Genomic DNA, 12,889 nt, shown 5'->3' on the forward strand with positions numbered 1-12,889 from the left:
AAATGCATATTTTCCCCAATCATGCTGCACTTTCAGAAGTTTTACAAATGAATATTGCAGTGGAGGTTCTTTTTTTTCCCTTTTCTTTTTTTTTTTTTTTAATCAACCCTGACATCATGCCCTGGCATGATATTAGGGTTATTTTTAGTCACAAGGGAGGCGTGGTCTTAAAAGTATTTAAGCAGCTGTTTGTCTCTTCTTCTGCATCTCAGTGTCAGATAACCAAAAGGCTCCCAGATGATTCCGTTTTGGACTCTCGGATTTGGTAGGCGAATTTCCCACCTTTACTGAAATAGATTTTGAATAATTTGAATAATTTATTTTTCTTAACTTTACAGTAATTCTTATCTGCCTGTTCTTTCAGTTTGTTTAATTATTGACTTCAGCACTGCTCATGGTAAGTAGGTTTTATTTTTATTTATTTATTTAATGAGCTCAGAATAAAGGGCCACTGATGTTTGTTGTGAGCTTGCCTGTGTTAAAGAAAGTGGAGATAAAACAAAGCACCATGTGTAATTTAAAATGTAAATCATATACTCACTAAATTAAAGCATTATTATTTTAAAAAGAAATGCTCTTTGTTTATGTGTAAAGCCTATTTAATCTATTTGAAATATTAATTTAACTAAATCTGAGTAAGCGGTGAGTGGATGCTTAGAGGGGGCTTTTTTTTCTTTTTTTATGAAAGAATTTCATGAAAGTACACAGAAAAGGTTTCCATAGCCAGGTACCAAACTATTATTATTGTTGGGTTTTTGCTTTGTGTTTTTCACTTTCAGCTGTGTTTGCAAACCTTTGTCGGGAATGCGCTGCCTGTGTTTCGTCATAAGATAATAATTTACAGGGGCGTTATAGAAAAGTGAAAGGTAATTGATTTGGCAGAGAGTTATGCGTGTATGCGGTACACTGATATTGTACTCATCTCTAAAGAAGAACTGGGGGGCGTTTTTGTTTTTCACCTTTTAAAGTCTGAACAATGCAGAATGTATTATATTCGTTTAGAACACCTGCTGACATATTAACACGTTTTAGCTTGTTAATGCCATGACTCACACCTTTGACTTTGCATCTGTTGGCAGAGCCTGCAGTTGGAGAAAATGCAGCCTCCAAAAACCACTGTTCTCGGTAAGTCGACTCTTTCTCAATTGTTTCTCAAAAGTTGTGTTAAAACAACCCCCCCAAAAAGTGATGTATTTCGACCATTATTAGGTCAAGCACTGACCTGGCGGCTCAGGGAACCCATGATGATTATGATGTTCCTCAGAAGAATAGGATAAACAAATAAGGGGAGTGAGGGGGGTGGGGGGAGTCCAGCATCAATAAATATATAGTGTTCAAGTTAAAAGTTTAACTACTAAATAGACAAACAAGTAAATTATACATTTCACATCACATTGGTGTAAAGTGACTGTTGGACCAGGACTGGTTCATAAAGTATTTCTGAAAATTTCTCTGGAGCACATTTCAGTAAACTAAAGTAATCTAAACACAAGACACTGGAAATAGGAAACTATCAGAATCAGGGGCGGAGCGTGGGGGTGGCTTACTGGGCTTAAGCACGGGTTGTTTTTTCAGAAGCCCAGGGTCTTTTGGAGTGTAATTTTTTCATAGTTAGATGCCTGGCTGACAACTGTATAAAACAAAAACTACACACAATATTCGAAGCACATAGTGCACACTGTGGGAATTTACGACTGTGCGTAAATCCCCCCTAATATTGGTATGATCCGAGCTCAGACACTAAGCGGGGCGGGGCAGCTGCTGCCTGCCAGTGCGCTGTTAGAGAAACGCAGCCAGGCAGACAGAGGAGAACTGAAGTTCGACCAGGTACCAAAGAAAATCATTCGTACTGTACAAATAATGTAAATATGACAGTGTATCACGAAAGATTGATATCAAACTGATCACTTGACCCATATTACGTTACTTGCTCTTCGAGTGAATCAACAAATAATTAATAAATCAGTTTCAGTAATGTACTGATATACAAGAATGGACATAAGGGGCTTCTTTCAAAGAAAAAACTCTGGTAGTATTTTATATATTATGCTTGTATGTTGTTCAGTATATTTCTATGCAAAACAAGAGGAATTTCAATACACAGCAGTATATTCACAGTTTAAACCAGATATTTACATACACTTTATGGAAAACACAAGAACATTTTTTTACTGTACAACATCAATTTAGAGTAAACTTGTTTTGTTTTGGAAATAAATATTGAAATATCTTTTGAATTAGTTAAATGTCAGAATAAAGAGAGACAGAGCTGTCTATTTTTATCACTTTCATCAAATTTAGGAGTACATGTACACTAAGTTTATTGTTAATTAATAAGAAAACTCCAGACGATTCCATTCTGAGCTGAAGAAGCTTCTGATAGGTTAGTAGAGTCCATGTGAGTAAATTGGTGGCACAGCTGTGGATGCATATAAGGCAAAACACAGAGCCTGTTTCTTTGAAATGGGAAAATCAAGAGATGTCAACCAAAAATAAATGGTAAATGGCCTGTATTTATATAGCGCTTTACTAGTCCCTAAGGACCCCAAAGCGCTTTACATATCCAGTCATCCACCCATTCACACACTGGTGATGGCAAGCTACATTGTAGCCACAGCCACCCTGGGGCGCACTGACAGAGGCGAGGCTGCCGGACACTGGCGCCACCGGGCCCTCTGACCACCACCAGTAGGCAACGGGTGAAGTGTCTTGCCCAAGGACACAACGAGACTGTCCAAGCCGGGGCTCGAACCGGCAACCTTCCGATTACAAGGCGAACTCCCAACTCTTGAGCCACGATCGCCCCAGAACTGTGGAGCTCCATAAGTGTGGCTCAATTTTGAATACAATTTGGTGCCATTTGCAATTAAGAAATACAGATAGTTTCTCTCTTTACTCTTAAAGTTAACAAATATGTTTTTTATATTTATCAATCTAAAAAAATAAACATTTAGTCTGATTTGATGTTACAATTAAAAAAGTGTTTTTATCTGAAGAGTACATAAATATCTGGTTTCAACTGTATATTTGATGATTGTCAGCACAAAGAGGGAGAGAGAGAACAGAGATGAACAAGAGCAGGTGAGACACACATGTTAGTCAAATGGTCGTTTACCAAAAGTATCACCGTATCATAGGTACTCATGTATCTCGTACCTAGTGTTTCTTTTTAGGTTTGTTATTTTTCAAATTCTATATTTATTAAGTTGTGCAGGCTTGTTTCAAAGGAGCTTGCAAAGAAAAGCGTCTGGACTTCTTTATGTTGCTTGAAGACGTTTCACCTCTCATCCGAGAAGCTTCTTCAGTTCTAAGGTCAAATGGTGGAGAGTCCCAGATATAAACCTAGTGGGAGTTTCCCCCCACAGAGGGACAAAAGGACCCCCTGATGATCCTCTAATCGCCTGAGCCAAGGTGTGAAACTGGGTGTGGGTCCCAATCAGCCAGAGTTTCGGGTGAGTTCATTGTGAAACCTGGCCCCACCTTATCATGCGAATTCCTGAGATCAGATGGCCCAGGATGTGAGTGGGCGTTAAGGCGTCTGGGAAGGGATCTCAAAACTGGATTATAGATGGCAGAGAGTTGGTGTCGTAAACCCCCGCCTCTGTTCAAAGATGGTCGCTCACAGTGGACATAGATGGCTTCTTTCACTCCTCTTTCAAACCATCTGTCCTCTCTGTCCAAAATGTGAACATTGGCATCCTCGAAAGAGTGTCCTTTATCCTTAAGATGCAGATGGACTGCTGAGTCTTGTCCTGTGGAGGTGGCTCTTCTGTGTTGTGCCATGCGCTTGCAGTTTTGCACAAGGCTTGTTTGCACAACAAGGCTAAATAATTATATAAACTTTTCTCAATCTAAATATTGTACTTTGGTAGAATTAAAAAATAAGTGTAGTGCAGGTCTATGATGATTTTTAGTGCTACTATCATCTAGTTCTGATTCTGGTTCTGTCTTGGTTAAGTCCTCAGTAGTCCTGATTTTGAACTGTTGTAGTCCTGTTTTAATTCCGGATCAGTTCTGGGTCTGGTTGAATTGGGGTTTAGTCCTCGTGTCTTGATACAGCCCCGACTTTGTTCTGCCTTGCTGCTTAATTAAAAAACTAGTTTAAGGTGTCCTGCATATGTGATATATATTTTTCCCTATATGAAGTCATTCTTTTTTGAACAAAACTCAAAACAGAGCCTATTAATCTTTCAGTCATTTCACCCCCCCCCCCCCCCCCCCCCCCCCCCAAAAAAAAAAAAAAAAAAATCCCACATGCATACTACCCTTTAGGGCTAAGCCCCGGGTGTTTCAAATGTTTGGCTCCGCCTCTGCTGCAAACAGGCAGAGATGTGTGTTGTATGTTATGAAACCCACAGGCATCAAACTCACCTGACTGAACAGAGAGCAACCTTAGTTTATTGGCCAATCTTTTACACACACACAGCAACTTCCAACATGGCAACCTATCCACCTCTCATCCAGCAGTCCACCTTTATATACTCTTAGACCACGCCTTCTCAATTCAAACTGGCCTATGACAGAATCCCCCCAGAGAGGAGGAAAGAAAAACAAAGAAGATTAGTTTTCACAAATAATCCTAAAATGATCATTTACTTGTCAAAATGAAGCAGACATGTCATATATACATACAGAATTTAAAGGTCATTTCACATTTCAAATTACTTTGAAGTTCTGCAAATGGTTGAGCAACCAAGCACCTACTCTTCCTAGCTCACATCCTATAAAAAAGCTGCCTTTTTTATAGGATTTTCGGGCTTCCTGAGAAGCTAGAATTATGGGCAGGTTGTGGGGCATCAAATACTAATTTCACTTAATGTTATGTAAATCAATTTATGACATTTATGTAAAGTTTGTTTTCTGGATTATTGACTTAACCCTTCATGGTATACATTAAGCAAGTTGCTGGGAACATTCTTCAGAGATTTTGGTGAATAATGACTTGATAACGTCAAACATTTGCTGCAGATATCTCTTTGAAAGAGATCTCTTTCAATCACATCCCAAAGGTGCTCTGTTGGATTGAGAACTGGTGACTGCGCTAGTCATTTAAGTACAGTGAGCTTGTCATGTTCAAAAAACTAGTTTGATATGGTTTGAGACTCATCAGAATATTTTGTCAGTCTTCTGTTTTCCAATTTTAGTGAGTCCTGAATTCTAGTTTCAGTTTCCTGTTCCTAGCTGACAGGAGGAGCAGGCGTGCTCTGCTTAAAGGTTTGACATGTTATGTTCAGAGATGTTTTTCTGCGTATCTTGTTTCTTGGTTGTAACAAGTTGTGATTTCAGTTTCTGAAATAGTCAGAACAGACTCTCCAGCATCAACAACCATTCCATGTTCATAGTCACTTCAGTTTCAACTATCAGCAGGTTTTCTTGAGCATGTCTACATGTCTAAATGCTCTGAGTCGCTCCCTTTTAATTAGGTGATTGGATATTAGCATTAAAAAGGAGCAGAACGAGTATACTTAATGAAATAGATAGTGAGTGTAAATGCACTGCTGTTGACATACAGTTATAGATTCTTTTTCTTTTTTTGACAGCTCCCTTTAGGAGTTGGAAAAACTGATCATCTTCCTCCATCTCACCCTATCTCTTGCATCCTCTTCTATCACACCAGCCCTCTGCATGTCCTCCTTCAATATATTCACAAATCTAATCTGGGATCTTTTCCTCTTGCCTGACAGCTTCATATTTAACATTCTTTATCCTTTGTCCAATATATCCTGCGTGCATTCTCTTCTTCACCTCCACCACCTGCACTGTCTATTGCTTTTGATTTAAACTTGTTTACCTTCACCAAATCTACTCTTATGTTATAATGTTATGTATGTGGAATAGAAATGAGTGACAGGGATAATATCCTGGGTTTTGTTATCTGTGCTTTTTTAGAAAAGACTGCAATGGAACACAGTATGACATCCAGGAGGCTGCTTGCTGTGAAAACAAACTTCATCCAGGTTCAAATCTGTTTTGTTGTGGAAAGGAGCCTTACAATCCTGCTACAGCCACTTGTTGTAAAGTTCAACATGGAAAGATCCTCACAGGTAATGAATTTGTGAATTAGCTAACTAAAAGCCAATGTTAATTTGACTTTGTAAATGTGAAAGAACCAGAGTGCATGAATGTAAAGAAGCAGCTTCAGTGTTTTACTGGTTTGTTGTTTTCATTTACGCTTCGGGAATCAGAACGGTCTCTTTAAACTCCTGTTTTGGTAGCTGCAGTTTGCAGAGATGTTAAATTGCACTGCTTGAGATTAAAAAGGTTAATATTAATACTTTACAAATTAAACTTGCAGATGATTGTATAAACTTCCTACTTTGGTTTGAAAAGCTACATTACGTTTAACCCCTTACCCAATCAGCAATGACTTTGATTCAACTTGAAGCATATATATTGTGCTTTATAAGACAAGAAACATCCAAATATAGAAGACAACCACATCTAAATTTTAAGAGTCTGCCAAAAAAATATTCATCATTGATCGATCCATCTGCTAGCACTTAGTGTTAGATGTTTCAATTTATTTACGGGGTTAGGGTTCGGCAGAAGAAGTTTATTTTAGTTTTTCGTTAAGTCATTCTTGCATTCTTCCATTTCTTTCTTATAATTGTTGCAGTACATGAAGAAATACAACAAAAGATTAAAAATTTATCGTCACAGTTTTCATCCAGCCCATAATTTATTCCAAGCAAGAGATTTTAGGCTCAAATATAATAAAAACCTACCGGATATGTTTAGACTAAGGAGCTTGGAAAGAAAAGCGTCTGGACAGAGGGACAAAAGGACCCCCTGATGATCCTCTACCTAATCACATGAGCCAAGGTGTGAAAATGGGTGTGGGTCACAATCAGCCAGGGTTTCGGGTGAGCTCATTGTGAAACCTGGCCCCACCTTATCATGTGATTTCCTGAGGTCAGATGGCCCAGGATGTGAGTGGGCGTTAAGGCGTCTGGGAAGGGATCTCAAAACTGGATTATAGATGGCAGAGAGTTGGTGTCGTAAACCACCGCCTCTGTTCAAAGATGGTCGCTCACAGTGGACATAGATGGCTTCTTTCACTCCTCTTTCAAACCATCTGTCCTCTCTGTCCAAAATGTGAACGTTGGCATCCTCGAAAGAGTGTCCTTTATCCTTAAGATGCAGATGGACTGCTGAGTCTTGTCCTGTGGAGGTGGCTCTTCTATGTTGTGCCATGCGCTTGTGAAGTGGCTGTTTGGTCTCTCCAATGTAGAGGTCTGAGCATTCCTCGCTGCACTGTACAGCATACACCACATTGTTAAGTCTGTGTTTTGGCGTTTTGTCTTTCGGGTGAACCAGTTTCTGTCTGAGCGTGTTGCTGGGTCTGAAATACACTGGGATGTCGTGCTTGGAGAAAACTCTCCTGAGTTTCTCTGATACACCGGCTACATAGGGGATGACAATGTTGTTGCGTCTGTCTTCTTATCCTCCCTCGCTGGTGTCTGATCTTCTTTTCTGTGCATCTTTGCTGATTGTGACCAACACCCACTTTCACACCTTGGCTCATGTGATTAGGTAGAGGATCATCAGGGGGTCCTTTGTCCCTCTTTGGGGGGAAACTCCCACTGGGTTTAAATCTGGGACTCCCCACCATTTGACCCTTAGAACTGAAGAAGCTTCTCGGATGAGAGGTGAAACGTCTTCAAGCAACTCAAGAAGTCCAGACGCTTTTCTTTCCAAGCTCCTTAGACTACGATGACCTGGATGACTGAGAACCTTCACAGACAGTATTTAAAATTAATGTTTGCTTCTTTAAACTTCTGAACTTCCTTGCAGTGATTTCATTACCATAAACCACTCGCCATAACAAATTTTCTGTTGTTACAATATGTTATCTTGTTTTTACAGCTAGTATTACTCAGGGTCTGAGTGAGAAGGCGTCCAAGTGCTGTGACCTGAAGGCCTACAACCCAGTCAATGAAATATGTTGTCAATCATCCATCATATCAAAACCTGGACCAATGGCTGAATGCTGTGGTAAAGGTGAGCAGACACACAGTTGGAAAAGAAGACTAAATTACATCTTCATTACAAATCATTGCTGTCAGTGAAATGTTATTAATTAAACACAGAAACATTATTGTTTTTTTAGTAGAACAATTTTACAATTCTGTGAAATGTACTCCATTCAAACATTTTAAGGATACTGGAGCAGCTTCTCAGTTGAGTTATATTTGAAGTAAAAATTTTAAAAATGACAATGAGCTTTTCCACAGATGTTTTTGATAAGGACAAGCAGTTGTGTTGTGGTCCAGCTGATAATAAGACAATTCTGGTGAGGAATTCCCGTCACCATGAGTGCTGCGGTCACAGCCAGTATGACACTGAGACTCAGTGCTGCTGTTCAAATGAGGAGAAGTTGGAGATACAATCGAAGGATTCACCCTGCTGTGTCAGGAATTTCACTCCAGGTCAGCTCAGTACATAATAGCATGTCATTCTTTGCTGAATGGATTTCATGACACATTTTGTAGTTTGAATCCAACTTTACATATCAGTCTTTAGGTATGTCAAACTGTATGTATGGTTACATTTGCTAAAAAAGAAAAAAAAAGGAGCTTTCGATTAGTTTGCTTGCAGCAAATTTCCCTTTTTCCATTTTCCTTTGGATGGTTAAAGGAAGCTTATGCTAATTACTGTGAGTGAAGCCTGTATGTTGACTTTGTCTTTCCCTCTACAGGCCTTTCAAGTGGAAATACCAACTTCAACAAACCATCACCAAAGAATGGAAGTTGTGGTCAAGGTGAGTAGAGCTGATAAGACCTTATAATCCTGAATGAAAAAGCAGTCTTTAATGGATATCATTTATGAAAAACCTGTAAACCGAGCATTTAGTTTAAAGAGCTGATCATTTACTGAGATTAAAATATTTAATCTAAAAAACAGAGATTCCACAGAGATTTACAATATGGAAAATAAGTTGTGTTGCGGTCCAAATAATGATAAAAAGATCCTGACAAGGAAGTCCAGAGATCATGTGTGCTGTCATCATGGCCAGTTCAACGTCAAAACTGAGTGCTGCTGTTATAAGAATCATAGTGCTGAAGTACAGTTGACGAATTTGTCTTGCTGTGAGTCAACTATATTTTAATATCAGAACTTGTCATTTATTTTTAACAAAATAAAAACCTAAACACTTATCATACCACACTGTGATTCTCAAATTAAGTATAGTACTTTTATAGGGGTTTAATAGGGGTTTTTGTTTGTTTGTTTTGGCTAATGAAAACTCTTTGTGCTTTATATCCACAGGTATGAAACAGAAGGTAGGTGTTGTGTTTCTTGGGAAGTCCAGGGGACCTCTGGAAGTAACAATAAAAATGCCAAGTTTGAAAAAAGGGACAAGGAGGCAAACCAGGAATAAAAACCTATTTTTAAAAATTAATTATTAAACAGAAATTAGGTTATAGTTAAGTTTAGACTAAGGGTTATGATTAGGCGTTTATTTTTGATGAGTAGGGTAAGCGGTAGAAAGCATTATGTGTGAGATTAGATAATGTGGACGAGATATGACAAGACTCTGTGTGTGTGTGTGTGTGTGTGTGTGTGCGTGTGTGTGTGTGTGTGTGTGTGTGTGTGTGTGTGTGTGTAAATCTTTTATTTTATTTTTCAGATATTCAAGCTCCAACCCAAATGGTAAGTTAATGAAAACGTTTGGTTGTGGTTCCTCGTTTTTCTTTTCTTTTGTTTTGTTTATTTGTCTCTTTTAATTCTATGTTGTTGTACTTTTTCAACATGTTCAAAATAAAGATTCAATCAATCAATATAGTTCCACTTTATATACCGTCAGTGCACTTTACATAGTTAAGAACCTTATACAGATAGAAACTCAGCAATCCCTTTTGAGCAAGCTTTAGTGTGAATGAAACACTCCACTGAAAGATGTACAATCATGCAGGTAACTTACAGACATAACACAAAGTATGACTATTTTACAAAGTAGCAAAGGATTGTTTTGACTATTCATTTAATTTTCTTTATATTCTCAAACGGTCAAAAAATTTAAGTTCAGGTTTTTTGGAGTTAAGAAAGTTAAGAAGTTTTCTGTTTTCCACATTGTTTCGCTTTGGTTTTGCTCCCTGATTACTTTCAGTTATACATGATGGTTAAGTTTAGACACTAAAATATTTGGTTAGGTTTGGGAATACATTTTTTGTTTGTTTATTTCGGTCAGAATGTATGTCTTTACAATAACCTGAAAGATTAAAAATAATGCTTAGGACACTTAGGAGATCCTTTCCATTTCCACTGACTCCCAAAAAATATAACTATAGCATGATTGGAGGTCAAGGATTAGAAACCAACCAAACTTCTAGAAAATCATTAAACCCATTAATGCACTGAAATGTGCATAAAATTTGAGTATAAGTTGTGCAGCCTACATTATAAAACAAATTGTTTCCATACTTCTTTTCTTTTCTTTTTTTTAAAATTTAATGTGAAATGGTCTGTTTTGTGTTGATTGTTGCCTGTTTTACACACATCCACAGCACTGAACCAAACACACATCTCTGTGGGTCGTCGTGTTACAATCCAAAGCAAAATCGCTGCTGTGAGAGTAACCACAAGCCTCACTCACTCGACAACTCAGGTGTCACTATCTATTTGTTTGTTTGCCTTTGTTTTGTAGTTGTTTTGGTTGTTACTACTGTATTACATCACTCTGTGGTGTATGTAGTATGTAGCTATGTAGTAGAGTAAGTTGAACAAGTAACCTCACCCCAACAAGGCAGTTAGAGCTGAGTGAGCAATTGTTTCTTTGTCATGTTTGTCTTATGTGTATCATTGTAAAAAAACAAAGAATTACTTGAACGCGTCATTTGTTTCTGTGGTACTTATAATTTTTGGAAAATACCTCTAAAGGTAAACAGTTAAAACAAAAGAAAGAAGATTGTTTTAAAGAACCTTTAGTGGATTTAGTGGAATGTAGTATTGAGAATGCAAACCGACATGATACCCAAAGAAGCAGTAGCAGCAAAACATAAAAAGAAGGATTTTACCTTCCTACCAAACAAACTATGAGATCACAATAATGTGATTTTGTCATGATCATTCTTGTAGGAACTTGCATTGATAGTCATGAAACATTAATATGTTATTGTAGCAACAACAGGAAGAAGAAATTGCTCATATAATTATCAGTTATTATACACATTCTTGAGCTTATCTCAGCTCTTGACAGGTCACGGGTCTAATGGTAAATTAAGAGATAATGAGATCATGACTATGCAAGAAATAAGAGGGGGGAAATCAGAAGAAGTCTGGGTGTCTGTCTGAACTCGTTCATTGTTAGCGGAAATCAAAAAGTGTAACAATGTTTTTACATCACTTGAAATTCAGGACTGTTCAAATGATGTGAAAACACATAAGCTCTGACTTCAAAGAGTGAATGAGTTAAAACTTGCTCGCTATATCTCCTTTCTCCTCTTTCTATTCTCTAAACCACCCTGTTTAGGTCAAAGGAAGGCCACAGCTACAGTGTATAACCCACATACTCAGGTCTGCTGCGATGGACGTGTATCTCCGTGGAAGCCTTGGATCGATCAGGTAATGTACTAATTGCTCCCCAGCCCCTACTGGGAAAAATGATCAAACCACCATTTTCACTGAAAGTTGAAAATCTAAAGCACTGTTTTACTGAAGCAGAAAAAGGTTTGAAAGCATACATACCTTTTATTATTAAATTCAATCATATAGCTTTACAATGTAGAAAGTTGGCAAGAGTGCTACTTTTTGACAACAGAATTCAGAGGTCCAGGCCACTGCTTTCACACAGTGCCAGAGGCTGGATTCTATCTCTGTTTTCTACGTGTAAAATTCCCTTAACACCGTCCGTGTCACAAGCAATGATGGGAACTCAAGCGCAGAGCAGAGTTCAGTCCCAAAAACAGAGTTTTTGTTTTTACACAATCACCAGGTGCAGAATATTTACAGTGGAGGAAATGCGGGGTTCCTAGGGTCCAGGGGGAAAATCCGGGAAGGGGAAGCTCTCTCACACACGCTCTCTTCTTCACACACGTCCACACAGCGGGTAGTTTATGGGAAAACTATTCATAAGAGAGATTGGTTAGTAAGCAAAATCACAGATTTACACACAAAAGTTCACTGAGGCTAGAGTCTCACTAACGTGTCTTGCACAATCATCCAGTGATGAGACTGTCTGCGTCCTGGCTTTAAATGGCAAACACATAATGGCAGCCTGATGGGCAATAGGTGTGTGGACCAAGGTGTGTGGAGCCCGCAGAGAGCTCCGCCCATGCAGCAGGGCGAGAGAAAGAGAGAGTAAACAAAAACACATGTAGCCTTGCGGGGCCGGCTGGGCAGACACGGGGACCATGATAGTCCGTATTCATTACTGCCAATGCAAAAGGATCAAAAGTCTGGTAAGGCTAAAAGACTGTAGAAACATAATGCATGGATGTTACATGTATGTAATGCAGAATTTTCGCAAGTGTTTTATGTTCTTAATTTGCATTTTTCATCTGTTTTTTCTTCATAAATCATGCATTTCTCTGTTTAGCTTTGAATGTGTAAACTAGACAGTCTGGTTGTGTCTGCTTGCACAGTTTACTGTATTATGTCTGATTCTTCAAGTGCTGTGGAGAGACGCCGTATGGCTCGGCACAACGTGGAGTTCTGTGTTGTAATAAGAGCTTGTACGAGGGCAGAGATGATGGAGAGGAATGTTCAGAGATGGGTATTCCTTACAACCCGGCTAAAGGGACCATGTGTTGTTCTCAGTTTCATGGCAGCCCAGGACAACACTGCTGTGGGACAGAAATTTACCAGCCTCATACTGAGATCTGCTGCAATGGACACAGGTGATTGTGTGCATGTGTTCTGTTTACTTGCTTTACATTGGGTCAAAGGA

General features: G+C 38.7%; 1 protein-coding gene across 1 annotated transcript; it reads left to right on the plus strand.

Moving 5' to 3' along the window:
• The first annotated feature begins 228 nt into the window (after positions 1 to 228).
• Positions 229 to 12,889, plus strand: LOC102291456 (galaxin-like). The gene is made up of 12 exons (XM_005929937.2): positions 229 to 265; positions 365 to 397; positions 1,080 to 1,125; positions 5,890 to 6,044; positions 7,867 to 8,001; positions 8,235 to 8,429; positions 8,699 to 8,761; positions 9,271 to 9,284; positions 9,632 to 9,654; positions 10,509 to 10,609; positions 11,474 to 11,565; positions 12,613 to 12,889. The coding sequence occupies exons 1-12, from the start codon at positions 238 to 240 to the stop codon at positions 12,841 to 12,843; spliced, it is 1,116 nt and encodes a 371-aa protein (XP_005929999.2). The 5' UTR covers positions 229 to 237; the 3' UTR covers positions 12,844 to 12,889.

Source organism: Haplochromis burtoni, unplaced genomic scaffold (assembly GCF_018398535.1).
Source record: "Haplochromis burtoni strain Fernald_Lab_line unplaced genomic scaffold, NCSU_Asbu1 Contig_128, whole genome shotgun sequence".
In the NCBI taxonomy this organism is placed as follows: domain Eukaryota; kingdom Metazoa; phylum Chordata; class Actinopteri; order Cichliformes; family Cichlidae; genus Haplochromis; species Haplochromis burtoni.

Coding starts and splice junctions, on each gene's coding strand:
- LOC102291456 (XM_005929937.2), top strand. CDS start 238: ATGATTCCGTTTTGGACTCTCGGATTTG. Junction 398..1,079: donor TGACTTCAGCACTGCTCATG/GTAAGTAGGTTT, acceptor ATCTGTTGGCAG/AGCCTGCAGTTGGAGAAAAT. Junction 9,655..10,508: donor TTCAAGCTCCAACCCAAATG/GTAAGTTAATGA, acceptor ACACATCCACAG/CACTGAACCAAACACACATC.